This window comes from Esox lucius, chromosome 5 (assembly GCF_011004845.1).
Source record: "Esox lucius isolate fEsoLuc1 chromosome 5, fEsoLuc1.pri, whole genome shotgun sequence".
NCBI classification, from domain to species: domain Eukaryota; kingdom Metazoa; phylum Chordata; class Actinopteri; order Esociformes; family Esocidae; genus Esox; species Esox lucius.
Genome location: NC_047573.1, coordinates 2510087 through 2533554, shown reverse-complemented (window position 1 = coordinate 2533554; position 23468 = coordinate 2510087). Strand labels below are relative to the sequence as shown.

Genomic DNA, 23468 nt, shown 5'->3' with positions numbered 1-23468 from the left:
ATAGGATGCCATTTGAAGTTTAGGCTACTCTGCTGCACAGAAAAACCCGTAAACCAGAAAGACTGCTTCCCTATCCTGGAAAAGCCTTGAGTTTCGCTGCAGGACACAATTTGAGTCGGCCAATCGGAGCAGGGCGGTCATTAAACTGATTATACCAGCAGCAGAATGTCCCTGCCGCAGGACACTTCAGACAGCGTTCTTCTGACCTGCATCCTAAATCACGACCTATTCCCTATATAGTGCACTACTTCTGATCAGGACAACAGACATTTTGTAGGGAAAAGCTGCCGTTTGGCATGCAGACACAGTTACTGAATTAAAACCCTTCACACCATTTTACTTTACTTGCATTCTGTTACTTAATTGTCCCAGACAGGGCAGGGTGTTAAATGGATGGAAACGGACTTTTCCACCTCTCTCTGAGACACCTTCGGAGAATGGTTTGGGTAAAGTGCCTTGCTCAAGGGCGAATTGGCAGATGAACTTGTGAGCTGTGGGATTCAAACCGGCAACCTTTCAGTTACAGGCACAGTGCTCTTACGGGAATCGACTCACCAGTGAGAATGTTTTTTTATGGTCTAGTTGTGTCAATTCACATCAATAGACTGTACAGACTGAGAAGCACGATCCCTTAACATATATTAATATTATTTTTTTAATCTAAGGTTCACAGATTATGTGAGGGTCAGGGACTATCTGAGCATTAAGGACTATGTGAGGGTCAGGGACTATCTGAGCATTAAGGACTATGTGAGGGTCAGGGACTATCTGAGCATTAAGGACTATGTGAGGGTCAGGGACTATCTGAGCATTAAGGACTATGTGAGGGTCAGGGACTATCTGAGCATTAAGGAATATGTGAGGGTTAGGGACTATGTGAGGGTCAGGGACTATCTGAGCATTAAGGACTATGTGAGGGTCAGGGACTATCTGAGCATTAAGGAATATGTGAGGGTCAGGGACTATCTGAGCATTAAGGAATATGTGAGGGTTAGGGACTATCTGAGAATTAAGGAATATGTGAGGGTCAGGGACTATCTGAGCATTAAGGAATATGTGAGGGTTAGGGACTATGTGAGGGTCAGGGACTATCTGAGCATTAAGGACTATCTGAGGGTCAGGGACTATGTGAGGGTCAGGGACTATCTGAGCATTAAGGACTATGTGAGGGTCAGGGACTATCTGAGCATTAAGGAATATGTGAGGGTCAGGGACTATCTGAGCATTAAGGAATATGTGAGGGTCAGGGACTATCTGAGCATTAAGGAATATGTGAGGGTCAGGGACTATCTGAGCATTAAGGAATATGTGAGGGTCAGGGACTATCTGAGCATTAAGGAATATGTGAGGGTCAGGGACTATCTGAGCATTAAGGAATATGTGAGGGTCAGGGACTATCTGAGCATTAAGGAATATGTGAGGGTCAGGGACTATCTGAGCATTAAGGAATATGTGAGGGTTAGGGACTATCTGAGCATTACGGACTATGAAATGTGATTCATTGTAATTACATGAAGAGAAAACAGAACAAAGTTTATATTGCTAATTTGACTTTGTATACTTCTATAATGACTTCAACACTTTCTGACTATTTAAAAAAAATCCTACCTTTAGTAATAAGTCCAGAATACAAATTAGACTATGTTAGACTAACCACTATAGATTTCAATTATTTTGACTCAAAGGATTTTAGGCGAAGCAAAAACAAAACACCGATATAAAATATCAAGGGATACCACTCCATTAATCAAATGGTCAAATGCTCTTAGTGTTCTGAGAAGGAATTAAAAGCTTAAGAGCTTTATTAGTTTAAGAGCATTGGATGCTTTGTGCTGCAAACACAGTCTCTGGTTTATTTAGCCGTTCTCAATACAATATGCTGAAATCTCTCCACGCTCTGTATATTGCCTTGAAATATCCTAAACACCCTCACGTTGAGGTTTACACAGGTGATATATAGTTTTAAACATGTGGAGCCTCCAATTAGAGACCTGCCAACCACAACTGTTCCAGAAAGCTTTAATGGTCACTGATTTTGCACTAATAACCTTTGACCTTGAAGACCAAATCAGATGGTGGAATAGTGAGGCATTTTCAATGAGACGTTTAGTTCCAATGCAGTGTATACTGTTTGACCAGAACATTATGGGCCTGGGGAATGTTTCATCTGTTTTATTAATGGGAATATAAAGGGAAGAAGGTGCCATGAGAGGCCTTTCATCCTGCATATCCAAATGGAGTTAAACCGTAATGGCTCCACTTCCAGTGAGTGCTCCACTGCCAGTGAGTGCTCCACTTCCAGTGAGTGCTCCAATTACAATGAGTACTCCAGTTGCATTGACAAGCTCCAGTTCCAGTGACAGCACCAGTTCCAGTAAAAGCTCCAGTTATAGTGAGAGATCCAGTTACAGTGACAGCTCCAGTGACAGCTAGTGCTCCAGTTGTAGTGAGAGATCTAATTATAGTCACAGCCCCAGTAACTGCTCAATTTCTAGTGAGCATAGTTAACACAAACTCTGTTCCTCTTGTAATATTTGTTGTGATGTTGATAATAACCTGACTATATCAACTAGATTTACTAGACGGTAAATCTACTAGACAAGATTGAATATTGAGTATTGAAGACTGCAACCAGTGTTTGAATGAGTTCTAATACGTTGACTGGTTGAACACTGACCATCTTCTCAAGTATTGTTTGTAAGTAATGATTTGCATCATTAAGCTGCTTGTATAACTTGTGTTCCAGAAATAATTAGTTTGGAGTGATGATTAGTGTTCAGATATAGTGCAGGTTTGGCCCAACACAGGAATACACAGTGCTGGAAGTGTTTCGGCCCAGTGTCACAACAACCGAGCCTTGAGTGTTGATTCTCTCTCTCCAGAGAAACACTAATCTCAGTGTCCTTTTTTATGCTTAATGCTCAAGCAAGGATATGGGTCTGGGTATCTAAGTGTTTAACTTTGTTGTAGTAACAAGGAGAGGGCACTACACACAAACGCACACACACACACACACAAACAGGCACAAACACGCATGAACAGCAAGAGTGCAGCATTGCTGGCGTTGAATATCTTACCGTTAGACATCCCATCAGGCTTTGCTCAAAGGGTCGTTGAAAGGCCCGGGGGTCACCGCACCAGTCCAGCAGCTCTGTGGCGGCCGTTTGGAAATTGGTTGGATTCTGTAAGTGCTGTGGAAGAAATGAAAGCACAGACAGAGAGGGGTTATTAGGGGCCAAATAACCCACACAGATCACCAAAACAAACATGCTGGCACTTGGGTTAGGCGGTGAGGAGGCATTAGATTATCAGTGTTACATTTACCCACCACAGATACAGTCATGTGAAAAACTAAGCACACACCCTGGAAAGTTGACTCTTTTTCTCTCACATATATAGAAGCATGGATACGTTTACTTCACTGTAACGCTGTGGACAAATGATAGCAACCTATTTAAGAAAGAAATAGACACCAAAAAAAAATTTCTTGCAGTAATTTATCACAAACCTCTCCCACACTCACAAGCATCATTAATCAATCTGTTGATGCTGATACGATGTGTTACCACACATCCCTACAGTTGAGACCAAACCAGACCAAAGTTTCTAGTCTTTGTCGAAGGTTGACTCCTCCCAGACGAACATAGGAAGTCACTATCATAGGCTGCCCAGCTCCATGCTCTTATTATGTGTGGACTGGGAGCAGGTATTGCCAGGCACGACTACAAGCCCTTTTATAGCTGGCTAACCTGCCTCACAGTACTCACTTTACCATGGTACCAGGGCTACACCGGTTAATGTTGGTGCTAAACGTTCCAGTTTCAGCTGTACATTTAATACCAAGGACTTGAGGGGCTCAGGTGGGGAGGCAGGGGTAAACTATCAACACGATTTGGTTTTCCGGTTATAAAAAATAAAAGGCGATATTTTTCTGATAGTAAAATAAAATCAATAACACCATGCCATGTATGTTTATTATATGGCGTTTGAACTTGAGTAATAAAACTAATTTCTTCCTCAAACTCCTGCGACCGGCTCCTTCTCCACCTACACTAGTGACACTGCAACTGTAAGCCAGTGTATTCATTATTTAGTTTAATAAGAATTTTGTATAGAAGGATAGATATAATAAGTACTTCAATAGAAGGATTAGGGAGAATACTGAGGTAATTTTGTGTTGTTATAGGTTCTACAGGCAACGTCTTGGTTTCAGCGGTCCGTCTTTCTACTGGGTCAATGGCATCGTACCACCTCATATTGAGTCAATGGCGTCATACCACCTCATACTGAGTCAATGCCATCGTACCACCTCATACTGAGTCAATGGCATCGTACCACCTCATACTGAGTCAATGGCATCGGACCACCTCATACTGAGTCAATGGCATCGGACCACCTCATACTGAGTCAATGGCATCGGACCACCTCATACTGAGTCAATGGCATCGTACCACCTCATACTGAGTCAATGGCATCGTACCACCTCATACTGAGTCAATGGCATCGTACCACCTCATACTGAGTCAATGGCATCGTACCACCTCATACTGAGTCAATGGCATCGTACCACCTCATACTGAGTCAATGGCATCGTACCACCTCATACTGAGTCAATGGCATCGTACCACCTCATACTGAGTCAATGGCATCGTACCTCCTCATACTGGGTCAATGGCATCGTACCTCCTCATACTGAGTCAATGGCATCGTACCACCTCATACTGAGTCAATGGCATCGTACCTCCTCATACTGAGTCAATGGCATCGTACCTCCTCATACTGAGTCAATGGCATCGTACCACATTCAGTCGTTCCAACTCTTTCCATTGTGAGTTTTGCTTCCCTGTATTGTTGCTTTATTTTATCAGGGATTTGCTGTTAGATGGGATTTAAACCATTATGAGAAGCCTAAAGACTACAAACAAATTATAAGCAACAAATCGCTATTCGAATAGCACAACATGCCGCGTGTTCACAGCACGTAATGCGCCAACCCGCAAACCCCGCCCTAAGTCCTGAAGTCCGGGGCTTGGCACCAAGTGAGAGCCGGGCCCCTCGGCCATGACCTACTGACCGACTGGCGCTGGCCCGTGTCAATGGAAACAGAAGACAGCCTGGACTTTAAGGTAAAACGCCAGTGTTTGGCAACAGTGGAAACGAGACACAAAATCACTTAAATGTATTAAAAGCAATACATATATATTACACATAGAAAATCTCACGGGACAGTTTATTGTAGTGCCTTTGATTTCTGGGCGATTATTTAAATACTGTCCAATGAGTTCTACTGCAGATTTGAGAGACAAAGAGGCAGTCCTGAACACTTCTTTCTCACTACTTTCTCCCCATGTGTCCAGCCATCAACCCCAACCCCCCACCACTGGGGCCCATTCACATTCATCCATCTCAATCATCCCCACCCCTGGCACTACAATGGAAATTTCAATCCTGGAGGGGGACGCTATTCAAGAGACAGAACCCCCGAAAAGCAGCAGGGCCTGACGGTGTCTCCCCATCCCCTCCAAAGCACAGTGCAGATCAGCTTTCTTCTGTGTTTAAGGACATTTCTAACACCTCATTGGACACATGCTGCATTCCTGCTCTCTTCAAATCCTCCACCATCATCCCCAGTCCCCAAGAAGTCAAGGATCACAGGACTTAAGGACTTAACACACACGTCTCCCTGACCTCTGTGGTTATGAAGTCATTTGAGCGCCTTGTGCTGTCCCACCTCAAGACCATCACCAACCCTCTACTACACCCACTTCAGCTTCCCTACAGAGCCAACAGGTTTGTGGATGATTTGGTCAACATGGCTCTTCACTTCATCCTCCAGCATCTGGACTCCCCTGGAACCTACACCAGAATCCTGTTTGTGGACTTCAGTTACGCATTCAACGTTACACCAACAGCTGCACCTCCAGTCACCACTCTGTCAAGCTCCTGAAGTTTGCGCATGACATCACACTCATCTGACTTATTTCTGATGGAGCCGAGTCCACCTACAGGTCGAATATTGACCATCTGATGTCCTGGTGCAGTCAGAACAACTTGGAAGTAAAAAACAGTGGAGATGATAGTGGACTTCAAGAGAAGCCCGGCTGCCCTTTCCCTCATCACCCTGGGTGGCTCCCCAGTCAACTCTGTGGAGTCCATTCGCTTCCTGGGCACCACCATCGCCCAGAACCTGAAGTGGGAGCTGAACATCACCTCTCTTACAAAGAAAGCTCAGCAGAGGATGTACTTCCTGCAGCAGCTGAAAATGTTCAACCTGCCAAAGACTATGATGGTGCATTTCATCATCCGCTCTGCAGAGAGGGTGATGGGCTGCAATCTGCTGTCTCTACACGACCTGCACACCTGCAGGACACAGAGGTGAGCGGGAATGATTGGGGCGGATCCCTCTCACCCTGGAAATGGACTATTCAGAACTCTCTGGCAGAAGGTTGAGATCTATCAGGACCAAAACCTCCCGCCACAATAAGTTCCTTTCCTACAGCAGTAGGTCTCATGAACATGCCCCCGGAAGCAAACTGACAATAACCCACCCCCCACATACACACACAACCCTCAACTGGACAAATCTATAACCCCTCCCCAGATACACACACAACCCTCAACTGGACAAATCTATAACCCCTCCCCATATACACACACAACCCTCGACTGGACAAATCTTGCACTTACATATTTTTAGCATTTATAAACACATAGTTCAGTCTACTGTACTTTTGTATAATTTGTTGCACTAACGGGCCATAACAAATTCCTTATTTGTTGTGAAACTTACTTGGCAATAAAACTCTGATTCTGATGCTTTTTGGCTTACGCTGGAAACTTGTGTGAACAACAACTCCAAACAAGTTAGAACAAAAGGAGGAAGTAATAAAACAATGATATCGTAATGTTTACATTCAAGTGCAAAAGATTCATATACCAAAGCTTTCAGACAGTCAAACTTTATCGCATGCCAGGAAGAAATGTCAAATAAATAACAAAAGAAGTGATGGTAGTGTGGAATCTGAGCATTAACAATTACAATATGAATGTACGTTTCATAGGAAGTGCATGTGCCTAGATAATGAGAACAACAGATTTTGGAACTTTTATCACTGATGCAAGACAAAGAAAACTGAAGACAAAAACTAAAGGACACTTGATTGGAAACTAACTTCTTTCCTTACAATCTAAGATTTTCCTAAATGAACCGATATGGTGATTTCATATGTATGAAGGTTTGTTTCTCGCAAGACAGGTGGGAAACTCTGTACGATGACAATCCCAGTATTGGACTTCAGCGTATTTGTGATGATGCTTAATGATCTACATTATGATGGCTATCATGGTATGTTTGGACAGTGAATCTTTCCCTATTATAGGTGGTCCCTGTCAAAGGTAGAGGTTTTCCCTATTTTAAAGGTAGAATCTGTCACAGGTACAACTGGATATGCATACGTCGTTTGTTTGATATTGTCGCATGGATCATGATACGGACCAGGGGGGTTTGATTGTTCAATGGACTTTGGGGGACATGTTTTAATCATGATGTCATGTTGAGTCTGGTTTTCTGCTGAACACCGTTAACACTGATAATAACCTGTTGATGTCAATGTTTCTCTACCCTTATAATCTGAGGTGGGGACGGGATTGATGACTGTCATACATTGAGTTATGTGTCTGAGTGTGGTGTGTCAATTGTCTTGTTTACATTCATCTTGATTTGAGGGAAAATAAGGCCTGATTGGTCAGATACTCCTTTTGTTGTTTCATTTTAGTCATTTGTAACATGTGCCGTGAGGACTTGTGCGTTAATGCAGCAGTAACAACTGTCTGTCTGTCTCCATAGACCAGGCATTATCACCCCCACCATCGCCAAATCCACCACCAAAACCATCATCTCTTACATTATCACCACCACCACCACCACCACCAAAACCATCATCTCTTACATTATCACCACCACCACCACCACCAAAACCATCATCTCTTACATTATCACCACCACCACCACCACCACCAAAACCATCATCTCTTACATTATCACCACCACCACCACCAAAACCATCATCTCTTACATTATCACCACCACCACCACCAAAACCATCATCTCTTACATTATCACCACCACCACCAAAACCATCATCTCTTACATTATCACCACCACCACCACCAAAACCATCATCGTCTCACTGAGAGGAAACCTTCTCTTACATTATCACCATCATCATCATCCCCCCCACTGAGAGGAAACCATCTCTTACATTATCACCATCATCCCCCCACTGTGAGGAAACCATCTCTTTCATTATCACCATCATCCCCCCACTGAGAGGAAACCATCTCTTACATTATCATCACCACCACCACCATCATCATTACTATTATCATCATCATCCCACTGAGAGGAAACCATCTCTTACATTATCACCATCATCATCCTCCCACTGAGAGGAAACCATCTCATGCAAGGAGCACTGCATTCCTCCGATTACCCTGTAGCACCAGCCACCCAGTGTGTGTGTGTGTGTAATCACCCTGGCTGACTCCACCCAGTTATTCCTCTGGTACTGGCAAGTGTCACCTCCCGATTCACACCCTATTCCCTACGCAATGCACTCTTCTTGGCCGGTGAGCACAGGTCAAACACTTCCTTAGAGGAATTAGCAGGTCATTTGGGTTGTTTGGGACTCTCATTAAGTCAGTTAAGGCCTTCACAAAGCTTGGTCAGTAACTTGGTCAGTAAGTTGACTGGTCAGTCATTCAGCCAGCCAATCGGTCAGCGAGCCAGCCAGCCTGTCGGTCAGTCATTCAGCCAGTCAGCCGTTTGGTCAGACAACCAACCATTAAGTCATTCAGCAGACAGGCCAGCCAGCCAGCCGGTCAGCCATTCAGCCAGCCAGACCATTGGTCAGCAAGTCACTCAGCCAATTGGTCAGCCAGTCGGTCTGTCGTTCAACCATCCAGTCAGTTGCTTAGTCACTCAACCTCTCACTCACTCATTGGGTCAGACAGCCCAGTAACACAGTCAGTCTCCACGTCATTTCCTGGGTGGGGTAAAGGAACATAAATCAATAAGAAAAGACTCCAGCCTCTCTGACAATGTGTCGTCGCTCTGTTTGAGATTATGTACGAGCCTCTGTGTCGTTCTGGGTTACATAAGAAGCACATGGCCAGCCGCTCCGTAGCATCAAAGCCATCCGAAGGAGCTGCCCGTGTTTACAGGAGAGGCTGGCATCTTGACATGCACCCTCTCTCTCTTACTCTCTCTGTCTGCCTTTGATTCCACCTCCTCCACACATCTGGGTCCAAACACTATTCAGACTCCCTCTGATGCCCCTGCTCTGGCTCGTGCCTGGAATGTGAGATCGATTTTAGTTGGCGTCGTGGTTTATTTTAGCGCCATACCGGGGAGGCTCAGCGGAGCACAGCAGAAGTGTTTTGTGTGATTTTGAACAGCATTTGAATCCAGACCGGCTTTTGTTTCAGGGATAGTAAGCGAATCAGACAATATAGTCTGAGCGACGTTCCCTGGATACGCTGTAGGGGGCAGTAGAGAGCAGCATTTGACTAGGCAGCTTTCATGTCGTCTTACAAAGGCTGCATATGACAAGTGCTGGATGAAACCAGTCTTGTATATTTCATGTGCAGTCTAAGACCATTCCCTGCAGGGTAAATCTTTGTTCAGAGTATAGGAGGAGTGGGGTATGAGTGTGTGGGGTGTGAGTGGCTTCTGTGTGTGTGTGTGTGTGTGTGTGTGTGTGTGCGTGGGTTGGGGGCTTTGAGAGCCTGTGAATATTCTTGGTGGATAGAGTCTGCACTGGAGAAACTCACATTGAGATGCTAAATATAGATGAGAGTGGAAGCTAAACACACCCAATCAGTGGTACTAAGGGAGGATGGAGGAGACTGAGAAACGGAGAGAGGGGAGATTGTTCTGAAATGGAGACACACACACACACACACACACACACACACACACACCCTAGGAATCGCAGGGATCATTCAGAGGGATACGTTATGTAGGGGAAAAAACCACTGCGGCTTGGAGTGATTACTGTTCTTTGCACTCGGAACAATTGGTCCCACCAGAGTGTCTGCGGCTGGTGTCACGCGGCACTCGCTTGGCAGTGCCACACCGCAGATGTTGCCCCTTCTCCAGCCAAAACCCACCAATCAAATCTAACTAGCAGCCAAGAGAGATTCCCACCACCCCTCCGCCCCCTGCCCCCCACACTGGGACAAAATATACACTGACACCTGTCCACCATCCAGACAAGCAGAAACTGACAAAGACTGAGGGGGGACGGTCTCCCAGCGAACACAGAGAGACTGAGAAAGACTGAGGGGGGACGGTCTCCCAGCGAACACAGAGAGACTGAGAAAGACTGAGGGGGGACGGTCTCCCAGCGAACACAGAGAGACTGAGAAAGACTGAGGGGGGACGGTCTCCCAGCGAACACAGAGAGACTGAGAAAGACTGAGGGGGGACGGTCTCCCAGCGAACACAGAGAGACTGAGAAAGACTGAGGGGGGACAGTCTCCCAGCGAACACAGAGAGACTGAGAAAGACTGAGGGGGGACAGTCTCCCAGCGAACACAGAGAGACTGAGAAAGACTGAGGGGGTACAGTCTTACCCAAGTCCAGAAGATGTAGCCACCATTCAGACAGAATTATTGACTTATTACTATCCAACTAGTCTAATGATTGACTGTCAGCAAAGCCTGCATTAAGGGTTTAATCGATATGAGATAAGAAAGCCTCAGCTATTAGTTATATCAATTTGAGCAATGGGTCTAAACAATATGTTACATAGTAATCTCTAAACTATATCGGTTCATGTAGCAGGATCAAAGCTATATGGATTCATTTACATAGGCTCTAATGTATATATTTATATATTAGGCTGAAAACCAAAAATCTATTTCTGTAGTATACACCATAGGCTCTAAAGTACCTGTATGTGTTTATATAGCAGGCTGTAGACAATATCTGCTAATATTTGACTATATAATATATATATATATTCTCTAAATTACAGTATACACTGTTCTATGAAGTTCAGTTTAGGGAGCATGGTGCTTTAACAGGGTTGTGGGTTTGATTACCATGGGATTACATAGTGCCTACACTAAGCATGGAAATATATGCACCCTACACTAAGCATGGAAATATATGCACCCTACACTAAGCATGGAAATATATGCACCCTACACTAAGCATGGAAATATATGCACCCTACACTAAGCATGGAAATATATGCACCCTACACTAAGCATGGAAATATATGCACCCTACACTAAGCATGGAAATATATGCACCCTACACTAAGCATGGAAATATATGCACCCTACACTAAGCATGGAAATATATGCACCCTACACTAAGCATGGAAATATATGCACCCTACACTAAGCATGGAAATATATGCACCCTACACTAAGCATGGAAATATATGCACCCTACACTAAGCATGGAAATATATGCACCCTACACTAAGCATGGAAATATATGCACCCTACACTAAGCATGGAAATATATGCACCCTACACTAAGCATGGAAATATATGCACCCTACACTAAGCATGGAAATATATGCACCCTACACTAAGCATGGAAATATATGCACCCTACACTAAGCATGGAAATATATGCACCCTACACTAAGCATGGAAATATATGCACCCTACACTAAGCATGGAAATACATGCACCCTACACTAAGAGTTGGTCTATATTCTGTACATTGCCTTCACAAAGAATTCCGACCATAATGACAAATCATATTTATGTTTTTAGAAAATCTGTGCCAATTTATTGAAAATAAAAAATTGAAAGATTTCATGCACATAACTATTCAGACCCTTTATTGAGAACTTTGTACAAGTGCTTTGGGCAGCAGTCAATGATTCATGTCTTCTTCGATATGCCTCTACCAGCTTCGTACCCCTGGATTTTGGCATTTTGGATGGGGAGCACTGCCATCTTCAGGTCGCCTCACAAATATTTAAAGTCTGTTCTTCCTCTGGTTTACTTCAAGGATCTATCTGTATTTTGCTCCATTCAGCCTTCCCTCCATTCTGACCAGACTCCCAGTACCTGCCAAGAATGCTTCACCTTTGAGACGGTATTGGCCAAGAGAACAGATCTAGCTGCTACCACTAAATAGACATAATTTTTTACTTAGATTGGAACTGGGTTCTAAGGTGAGATAAGACAGAAATACAGTTGTTGCGGACAAACACGACAAGTGATTTTGGGAAAAAGAGGGATGATCATGCTGAAAATAACCTATTGTGTATACTCATAAAAAATGTCTTAGAGTTTTTTCACATTTCATAGAAAACGTTGCACCTTTAAATAGATTTAGTTTAGGAGTGTAGCTATACTTGTTTTAATCCAATGGTTCTCAGTAATGCCCCAAAAAGGTTATGCCAAGTTAGTTGTTTCCCTTTAAACACATTAAAATTGTCAATACTGGTGTCATATTGACCTAGATATGTTCACTGATTAGAAATAGAGATGTTTTAATTTAACACTGATTTTCAACCAAAGCCTAGTCTACATAGCCCAAGAACAAAGAAGTCCAGAGAAAGCCGATACCCGGTTTGTTGACACCAGAACCGAATTGATTTGGATTCATATTAACATGAATGCTAATCAAAAACATATTGTAAACATTTATATTACAGTTGCTTGTTTACAGAGTATAATATAAGTAGAAACTATAAGAGGCATCACACAGATTTTCAAGATTAAACAGACAAATATGGTGGATATTCTAAAACAGGGCCAGACTTCGCTAACAAGTGTAGTAGACTAGGGAAGACTTAGCAGAAGTACAGTTTCCAATATTGACATTTACAGTTTGAAGAAGTGGTCCTGTGGAGAGTAAATGGTAAAGATTTTCTACCAAAGACTCGGTGTGTGTTGAGAGAGTTTGTATGTATGTGTATGTGTGTGTGTGTGTGTGTGTGTGTGTGTGTGTGTGTGTGTGTGTGTACAGACGTGCATGTGTATATCTGCAGGTGTATCTACTGGAGACTGTCATCATCCACTGTACAGGCTGAAAGATAAGGGTCTCCCTTACGGGTAGAAAATAACTGTCCTGCCAGAAAAAGCCCTTCAGAATTGTGGATTTTCTAGGACTAGATTCTACGCAGACAGGCAGGCAGAGAAACAGGGAACGCATGAGAATAATTACCAGAAAGTATTTTCACGGATCATAAAAGTATGTTTTCTATTATACACTACTGTTACACAAGTGAAGAAAAATGTGAGCTGGATGAATTTGATCTCCACAAACACCACTCCAACCACGAAGAACATAGGGCTTGTTTAACTTGAGAGGCAGCTCACCAACACTTCACACAGCATTCAGCAGATGCTTGGAATCCACAGTGACTAAGTGAGGAATGTCTGCATAGATTTTACATAAGAGCGGCCGCGGTGGTGATCACACCCAACTTCAACCCTACTGCAACAGCCTACCAATGATCCACCAACTGAGCCAAACAACTCAGCATCACGACATCATGTCCCATCGAATACCACTGAAGTCACCAGTCATTCATTACAGCCAACCAATGATCCACCAACTGAGCCAAACAACTCAGCATCACGACATCATGTCCCATCAAATACCACTGAAGTCACCAGTCATTCATTACAGCCTACCAATGATCCACCAACTGAGCCAAACAACTCAGCATCAGGACATCATGTCCCATCAAATACCACTGAAGTCACCAGTCATTCATTACAGCCAACCAATGATCCACCAACTGAGCCAAACAACTCAGCATCACGACATCATGTCCCATCAAATACCACTGAAGTCACCAGTCATTCATTACAGCCTACCAATGATCCACCAACTGAGCCAAACAACTCAGCATCACAACATCATGTCCCATCAAATACCACTGAAGTCACCAGTCATTCATTACAGCCTACCAATTGTCCACCAACCGAGCCAAACAACTCAGCATCACGACATCATGTCCCATCAATTACCACTGAAGTCACCAGTCATTCATTACAGCCTACCAATGATCCACCAACTGAGCCAAACAACTCAGCATCACGACATCATGTCCCATCAATTACTACTGAAGTCACCAGTCATTCATCATCAATGTGTTGCTCTGTCAGCCTGTTTTTCACACACAAATAGACACATTTCTTGTGTTATGATAAACTAGACAACAACTGAGAAAGGGATGGCTCATTTATATTCTTAGCAGGATTGACAAAGAAGCATAGCTAATGGTTTCAAGATGCACACTTTCAATTATAGCAAACAGCTGGACTGATTTACAATATTTCCTTCATTATTTTAATGACTTGGGTATTCTACATTCTGGAGATGAGAGAGGAGGGCAGATGGAATGAGAGAGAGATTGAGAGAGAAAGAGAGAGACAGGAAAAGGAGATAGTGAGTTAATTGTTCTGATTTCCCCTGATGATCATTGTCTCGTTGATGAGAGGAGGAGAATAGCTGAATCTGAATGGCACACGCTTAGTCTAGTGTGATTGGGTGTGTGTGTGTGTGTGTGGGTGTGTATGTGAGAGTGGGTGTGTATATAAGAATGTGAGTGTGTTTGTGTGTGTGTGTATTTGTGTGAGTGTGTGTAAGCCTCTTGGAGTTAGCTGGTTCTCACTGGTTGCTTTGACCGCTGGTTGCTTTCTGAACCATTTATTACCAAGGGAATCACACCAGATTCCTGCAATATAGATGTTCTTCCAGAACAGGAATATCATATGACAACCGGTCTCCGGGAGTGATAGTGAGCATCAGCGCGGGTCAATCACTGACTTTAGTTAATTAATTGTTCATTGACTCCTGGTTGAATCAAGTGTTGATTTGTGTGTTGATTCGTTGCAGCTGGAAAAGGACAATTATTTCTTCATTATTATTTCTTTTATTTCAACAACTATGTCAACCCAGGTGGAAAAGGAACACTATGTCAACCCAGGTGGAAAAGGAACACTATGTCAACCCAGGTGGGAAAGGAACACTATGTCAGGCCAGGTGGAAAAGGAACACTATGTCAACCCAGGTGGGAAAGGAACACTATGTCAGGCCAGGTGGGAAAGGAACACTATGTCAAGCCAGGTGGGAAAGGAACACTATGTCAGGCCAGGTGGGAAAGGAACACTATGTCAGGCCAGGTGGGAAAGGAACACTATGTCAGGCCAGGTGGGAAAGGAACACTATGTCAACCCAGGTGGGAAAGGAACACTATGTCAACCCAGGTGGGAAAGGAACACTATGTCAGGCCAGGTGGGAAAGGAACACTATGTCAGGCCAGGTGGGAAAGGAACACTATGTCAGGCCAGGTGGGAAAGGAACACTATGTCAGGCCAGGTGGGAAAGGAACACTATGTCAGGCCAGGTGGGAAAGGAACACTATGTCAACCCAGGTGGGAAAGGAACACTATGTCAGGCCAGGTGGGAAAGGAACACTATGTCAGGCCAGGTGGGAAAGGAACACTATGTCAGGCCAGGTGGGAAAGGAACACTATGTCAGGCCAGGTGGGAAAGGAACACTATGTCAGGCCAGGTGGGAAAGGAACACTATGTCAGGCCAGGTGGGAAAGGAACACTATGTCAGGCCAGGTGGGAAAGGAACACTATGTCAACCCAGGTGGGAAAGGAACACTATGTCAACCCAGGTGGGAAAGGAACACTATGTCAAGCCAGGTGGGAAAGGAACACTATGTCAGGCCAGGTGGGAAAGGAACACTATGTCAGGCCAGGTGGGAAAGGAACACTATGTCAACCCAGGTGGGAAAGGAACACTATGTCAACCCAGGTGGGAAAGGAACACTATGTCAACCCAGGTGGGAAAGGAACACTATGTCAGGCCAGGTGGGAAAGGAACACTATGTCAGGCCAGGTGGGAAAGGAACACTATGTCAGGCCAGGTGGGAAAGGAACACTATGTCAGGCCAGGTGGGAAAGGAACACTATGTCAGGCCAGGTGGGAAAGGAACACTATGTCAGGCCAGGTGGGAAAGGAACACTATGTCAACCCAGGTGGGAAAGGAACACTATGTCAGGCCAGGTGGGAAAGGAACACTATGTCAGGCCAGGTGGGAAAGGAACACTATGTCAGGCCAGGTGGGAAAGGAACACTATGTCAACCCAGGTGGGAAAGGAACACTATGTCAACCCAGGTGGGAAAGGAACACTATGTCAGGCCAGGTGGGAAAGGAACACTATGTCAGGCCAGGTGGGAAAGGAACACTATGTCAGGCCAGGTGGGAAAGGAACACTATGTCAGGCCAGGTGGGAAAGGAACACTATGTCAGGCCAGGTGGGAAAGGAACACTATGTCAACCCAGGTGGGAAAGGAACACTATGTCAGGCCAGGTGGGAAAGGAACACTATGTCAGGCCAGGTGGGAAAGGAACACTATGTCAGGCCAGGTGGGAAAGGAACACTATGTCAGGCCAGGTGGGAAAGGAACACTATGTCAGGCCAGGTGGGAAAGGAACACTATGTCAGGCCAGGTGGGAAAGGAACACTATGTCAGGCCAGGTGGGAAAGGAACACTATGTCAGGCCAGGTGGGAAAGGAACACTATGTCAACCCAGGTGGGAAAGGAACACTATGTCAACCCAGGTGGGAAAGGAACACTATGTCAAGCCAGGTGGGAAAGGAACACTATGTCAGGCCAGGTGGGAAAGGAACACTATGTCAGGCCAGGTGGGAAAGGAACACTATGTCAACCCAGGTGGGAAAGGAACACTATGTCAACCCAGGTGGGAAAGGAACACTATGTCAACCCAGGTGGGAAAGGAACACTATGTCAGGCCAGGTGGGAAAGGAACACTATGTCAGGCCAGGTGGGAAAGGAACACTATGTCAGGCCAGGTGGGAAAGGAACACTATGTCAGGCCAGGTGGGAAAGGAACACTATGTCAGGCCAGGTGGGAAAGGAACACTATGTCAGGCCAGGTGGGAAAGGAACACTATGTCAACCCAGGTGGGAAAGGAACACTATGTCAGGCCAGGTGGGAAAGGAACACTATGTCAGGCCAGGTGGGAAAGGAACACTATGTCAACCCAGGTGGGAAAGGAACACTATGTCAACCCAGGTGGGAAAGGAACACTATGTCAACCCAGGTGGGAAAGGAACACTATGTCAACCCAGGTGGGAAAGGAACACTATGTCAAGCCAGGTGGGAAAGGAACACTATGTCAGGCCAGGTGGGAAAGGAACACTATGTCAGGCCAGGTGGGAAAGGAACACTATGTCAGGCCAGGTGGGAAAGGAACACTATGTCAACCCAGGTGGGAAAGGAACACTATGTCAGGCCAGGTGGGAAAGGAACACTATGTCAGGCCAGGTGGGAAAGGAACACTATGTCAGGCCAGGTGGGAAAGGAACACTATGTCAGGCCAGGTGGGAAAGGAACACTATGTCAACCCAGGTGGGAAAGGAACACTATGTCAGGCCAGGTGGGAAAGGAACACTATGTCAGGCCAGGTGGGAAAGGAACACTATGTCAGGCCAGGTGGGAAAGGAACACTATGTCAGGCCAGGTGGGAAAGGAACACTATGTCAGGCCAGGTGGGAAAGGAACTCCACTCCAATCACAACACTTGGGGCTCAGTAACACTATGAACCACTGTAATTCCACCAGTACTGAAAGTATATGATATGTGATTTTCGGGAAATATTACTGCAAAAACACTGAAGAAAAAACAATACAATATTTTTCTCCACCAACGCAACCACACACACTTTTCCCCACAAACCGAAAGAGAGAGAGGATGTGGCTTTGGAGGATCACTGAATTTTCGGGTAAATGCATTGAGTCTATTCAAATATGAATGACGTGTAAAATCCTGTTACGGTCAGCAGTCCCAGCCGACTCCTCCGTTTTCAGAATGGGACACATTCAGATTCGCTCTGTGAGGAAATGGATCAGTCATGTGTCCGGTGCAAATCAAACTGGTGATTCATTTGGAACTGCTTAGTTAAAGAAACGTTGGCTGACCAACAGCCTACTGACCAAACAATGGACCAGATGAATGGCCCGAAGGGCTGGGCCCTAGTTGTGTCATGCAAAGTTTTAACATTTTAAAAGGCGTGCACATCTGTCTCTTCAGCTGGCATTCAAAATCCACCAGCCATCATCAGCTGTGCAGAGTTGAACAGAAACTCACCTGTTTGATACATAACAGCCGGTCATTGGTTTGCTGTATGTGTCTGTCCATTGACGGAATAGAGTTCATGTTGACTGGGCCTCTGTGGTCTTTATCTGGCTTCCATTAAACCATCTGCAAGAGAACAAAACACGGTTACAGGGAATGTTACTGCAGTGTGTGTGTGTGTGTGTGTGTGTGTGTGCACAATTTAGTACACAGCTGAATACATTTGGTACATTTGTGTCTGCTTATGTGTTTCTGTCGATATACCTATGTGCATTTTTGTGTGTGTGAGCATGCCTGTGTGTGTGTGTGTGTGTCTGAGTGCCAAAGGGAGCATCCAGGCAGGCGAAAGAGAGAGAGAGAGCGAGAGAGAGAGGGGATATTGATTTGGCAGGTGACATGCACCTCGTAGAGCTCAGAGAACAACACTCCAGCCTCTCTGACACCCCTAACAAGCTCCAGTGGCCTACCACTGTCTGTCAGACTGACAGAACCGTGGTGACACACACCAACAAACACACACACACATCCACAACCCGTCAAGCACACAATATTGATTTCGGCGGCGCTTATGGAAATGCTGCGCGTGTGTAGCTGAATCATTCTTCGTGGAAGGAAAGGGCTCGCGCGAACAACAGGCCCTTGATCCGACACGCCACATAACATTATCAGAAGTTAGAAGTATTAGCTCCGAACATTAAAGGTTATCAATTGTGCTGCGGGGAAGTGATTTAATGGAGCGTTCAACGTCAGACAGATATCCCACTCAGAGCTCCGGCCATAACTCAGAGACCTGCAGGGTTGAATACAGCCCAGTGAATTAATGAGAACACGGCCAACTGAGCATAAGAAGACACATCTCCCTCCATCTTCATCCTCCGTCCTTCTCTTTGGCTTTATCTCCCTCTCTTCATCTTCATCATTTTATCTCACCATCTACTTCCTGCTCTGTTTGTATCTCTCTGGCTGTGTGAGTCGACCCCCCGTCACACCCCATCTCTGCCTGTCTCACTCAGTCTCTCATTTCCATTACAGCACTGTACGAGACGTTCAAAAGGCAGATATCTCTGCCCACTCTCCTCCTCTCTGTCTCTCCCTCTCGCCCTACTTCTCTCTCTCCATTACCGTCAGACAGTGAAACCCCAGAACAAAGTGCTGTTGAGACTGAGGGACTCCGTGGGATGGGCTCTGCTTGCTACTACAACATGAGAGGAGATGTTTGGAGAGCGTGCTGACCATACTGATAACGCTTCCTTAGCTCAGGGCTGCGTCTGGATTCAGATACTGTGGTTAATATGGACACATAAAGAGCTGTTAGCGCTACCTACTGGACCCTCTACCTCACCCATTCTCCTGAGGGCCAGCTAGAGCATCTTCTCCAAGAATTAGGGACCACAGAAATTAACAATAAAACACTTTATGGGTGATTTAAGGTTTCATGACAAATAGAGGGGTGTTCAGGGACAGGGGGTGTTCAGAGCAGTCACAGTGATTTACCCAGAGCAGTCACACTGAGTTACCCAGAGCAGTCACACTGAGTTACCCAGAGCAGTCACACTGAGTTACCCAGAGTAGTCACACTACGTTACCCAGAGCAGTCACACTGAGTTACCCAGAGCAGTCACACTGATTTACTCAGAGCAGTCACAGTGATTTACTCAGAGCAGTCACACTGAGTTACCCAGAGCAGTCACACTGAGTTACCCAGAGCAGTCACACTGAGTTACCCAGAGCAGTCACACTGATTTACTCAGAGCAGTCACAGTGATTTACTCAGAGCAGTCACACTGAGTTACCCAGAGCAGTCACACTGAGTTACCCAGAGCAGTCACACTGAGTTACCCAGAGCAGTCACACTGAGTTACCCAGAGTAGTCACACTGAGTTACCCAGAGTAGTCACACTACGTTACCCAGAGCAGTCACACTGAGTTACCCAGAGCAGTCACACTGAGTTACCCAGAGTAGTCACACTACGTTACCCAGAGCAGTCACACTGAGTTACCCAGAGCAGTCACACTGAGTTACCCAGAGCAGTCACACTGATTTACTCAGAGCAGTCACAGTGATTTACTCAGAGCAGTCACACTGAGTTACCCAGAGCAGTCACACTGAGTTACCCAGAGCAGTCACACTGAGTTACCCAGAGCAGTCACACTGAGTTACCCATATCAGTTACAGTGAGTTACTCAGATCAGTTACAGTGAGTTACTCAGATCAGTTACAGTGAGTTACCCAGATCAGTTACAGTGAGTTACTCAGATCAGTTACAGTGAGTTACTCAGATCAGTTACAGTGAGTTACTCAGATCAGTTACAGTGAGTTACTCAGATCAGTTACAGTGAGTTACTCAGATCAGGGTGCTCTGATTAAGACTCCCAGACAGCAGACCGCGGAGAGGCCATGCCTCTCCCAAGCAGAGTTCATAACACACAAGATTGTGTGTCCCAAATGGCTCCCTATTTCCTTTAAAGTTCATAATTTGGGACCCTTGTCTAAAATACTGCACTATAAAAGGAACGTAATGGAATAGGGTATAATCTGACACTTGCTTTAAAAGCCGTGAGACTAATTCAACGTTCTGTCGTTCACTTGACTTAATGAAGTTATTAGCTGTAGAACTAACGAGTGGTAAATTAAAGATTGACATCAGGATACAGTTGTAGAGATACTGAAACACGTGGTTATGAAGAAGGCCCTACATTATCTTCCCTTTGTTATCCATCTTGTAGATCATTATCATTATTTATGTTCCTGTCTATCTCTACATTGTTACCCTTATTGTGTTCCTCTGTTTGTTTGGGTTTTTTGTTTGTGTCATTACTTTCGGTGAACACATCTGCTTGGATATTGCTAGCTGTCCTTGATCAGATCAAATACTCAATTTGGGTTTTTAAGAATTGTGTTATTTAGTCATAATTTAAGGGAAAATCAGGCAATACATGACAAACAGAACATGTGAAGGAAGTCCCTCAGTCAAAATGCCGTTACGATTCCTTACCACGCTCAGAACAGAACGAAGATGAGTGTTACAGTCCGTCTTAGTTGGTGGACAACAGAGAGATGATGAACTGTCTCAAATCAGGGGTCTTTTGCATGACTGGCTGTCCTTTTCCATGGCCCAACGACAGATGAGCATGTGGCTATCTTTTGAAGCGGTGTATTTCAACATGCTCACAGACCCCCTAGACTGGGAGTGTCCCTCTCTGCCATGTCAGAGTATTATGAAAGTCATTTTCTGATTTAATTTCACAAGGAAGTGAATTAAGGATTGGGTCTTTTAAATATCCTAACACTGGGGATTAGCCAGCTAGAGAATTCCCCTTCAGACCGGTGCATGCTAATGTCTGAAGGTGAAATCACTCAGATTGCTTCAACAGTAAGCTCAGAATAAAGACAACCCAGACACTAGTGATACAGAGAGTGAAAGTCTCTAACTAAACGTAGCTGAAGAACAAGATGTGAAACCACAAAACCGTACATTCGCAATTGAGGAGAATCACTTTTCTGTATACAGTTTCCATTCGTTCACTCTACATGTTCATGAAGAAATATCCACAGAAACCCATATTACAACTGTCCAAACTCAATCCTAAAACACAGTCTAAACACTGGCATCTCAAAGTGGGTATTTTTGGACTGTACATATTATCTGATTCAATAAACTACAGTTCAGAACAAACATCAGTGCTGCATCCCAAAGAAGATCTCATTTAGAGGGTTGAACTGCACAGCTCCTTACCCCTCTGAAAGGGGACAAAGGAACGACAATCATTATCTTTATTGAGTCATCACAGCAGAACAAATGGATCACGTAGCCTAGCAGCTTTCACACAGCTTCCGAATGAGGTTGTCACAGAGAGAGCGAGAGAGAGAGAGACAGAGAGAAAGAGAGAAAGAGAGAGTGAAAGAGGGAGAAATGGGGAGGGGGGAAGAGGGAGGAAGGCAGGGAGGTAAGGAGACATACACAAAGTGAGAAAGAGGAGATAGTTGGATGGACAGAGACAGAAGGAGAAAGAGAGAGGGAGGGAGAGATAGAGACAGAAGGAGAAAGAGAGGGAGGGAGAGATAGAGACAGAAGGAGAAAGACAGCGGGAGGGAGAGATAGAGACAGAAGGAAAAAGACAGAGGGAGGGAGAGATAGAGACAGAAGGAGAAAGACAGAGGGAGGGAGAGATAGAGACAGAAGGAGAAAGAGAGGGAGGGAGAGATAGAGACAGAAGGAGAAAGTGAGAGGGAGGGAGCAATAGAGACAGAAGGAGAAAGAGAGAGGGAGGGAGAGATAGAGACAGAAGGAGAAAGAGAGAGGGAGGGAGAGATAGAGACAGAAGGAGAAAGAGGAGAGAGACAGAAGGAGGGAGAGATAGAGACAGAAGGAGAAAGAGGAAAGAGACAGAGGGAGGGAGAGATAGAGACAGAAAGAGAAAGAGGAGAGAGACAGAGGGAGGGATAGATAGAGATAGAAGGAGACAGAGGAGAGACTAGTGGTAAACAGATGTAATGTATTTAAATGGTCGGCGTATCAAAACAATCAGGATCCTCCAGGCGCCAGAGTATGGAGGATCATTAAGGGAGACAAGCTGCTCGCTACAAGGCACAGAAGACTGCAACGCACACACCACACATCCACAAGCCTGCTGTGGGGTTGGGGGGACGAAGAAGGGAGGAACGGAGAGGACACAAGAGGAGGCCACTATCCCGACCACACACCTTCTCACCTGCCCCAATAAATGCACAATCAGCCCCTTCCTGATCTAGAACACACAACAAACAAAGCCTGTGCGAAACACACCCACACACACACACACACACACACACTAATCGAAGGTCTGAAGTGCTGACATCATTAAAGTAGCATGAGGTCTGAGCAGAAAATAGTTGAAAACTGCACACCTCTCTGACACACTGAAGCACCAGAATAGCACCCTATTCTGGTTCTAATACACTACTGTTAACCAGCGGTCTATTGTTCTAGTGCACTACTGTTAACCAGCGGTCTATTGTTCTAGTGCACTACTGTTAACCAGAGGTCTATTGTTCTAGTGCACTACTGTTAACCAGCTGTCTATTGTTCTAGTGCACTACTGTTAACCAGCGGTGTATTGTTCTAGTGCACTACTGTTAACCAGAGGTCTATAGTTCTAGTGCACTACTGTTAACCAGAGGTCTATTGTTCTAGTGCACTACTGTTAACCAGAGGTCTATTGTTCTAGTGCACTACTGTTAACCAGCGGTGTATTGTTCTAGTGCACTACTGTTAACCAGAGGTCTATAGTTCTAGTGCACTACTGTTAACCAGAGGTCTAT

At 45.0% G+C, this 23468-nt stretch overlaps 1 protein-coding gene across 5 annotated transcripts in view; it reads right to left on the bottom strand.

The window, feature by feature from the left end:
• The window catches only part of LOC105029863 (zinc finger MIZ domain-containing protein 1), a 167042-nt gene that overhangs the window by 51152 nt on the left and 92422 nt on the right, over window positions 1-23468 (bottom strand). For all 5 annotated transcript variants that reach the window (XM_020046824.3, XM_020046828.3, XM_010903419.5 and 2 more), the window contains 2 exons: window positions 18179-18292; window positions 3078-3191 (listed from right to left, as the gene is read on the bottom strand). In XM_020046824.3, coding sequence (XP_019902383.2) covers window positions 3078-3191; window positions 18179-18247 — 183 coding nt within the window. In that variant the 5' untranslated portion in view covers window positions 18248-18292. The remainder of the gene's footprint in view (window positions 1-3077; window positions 3192-18178; window positions 18293-23468) is intronic.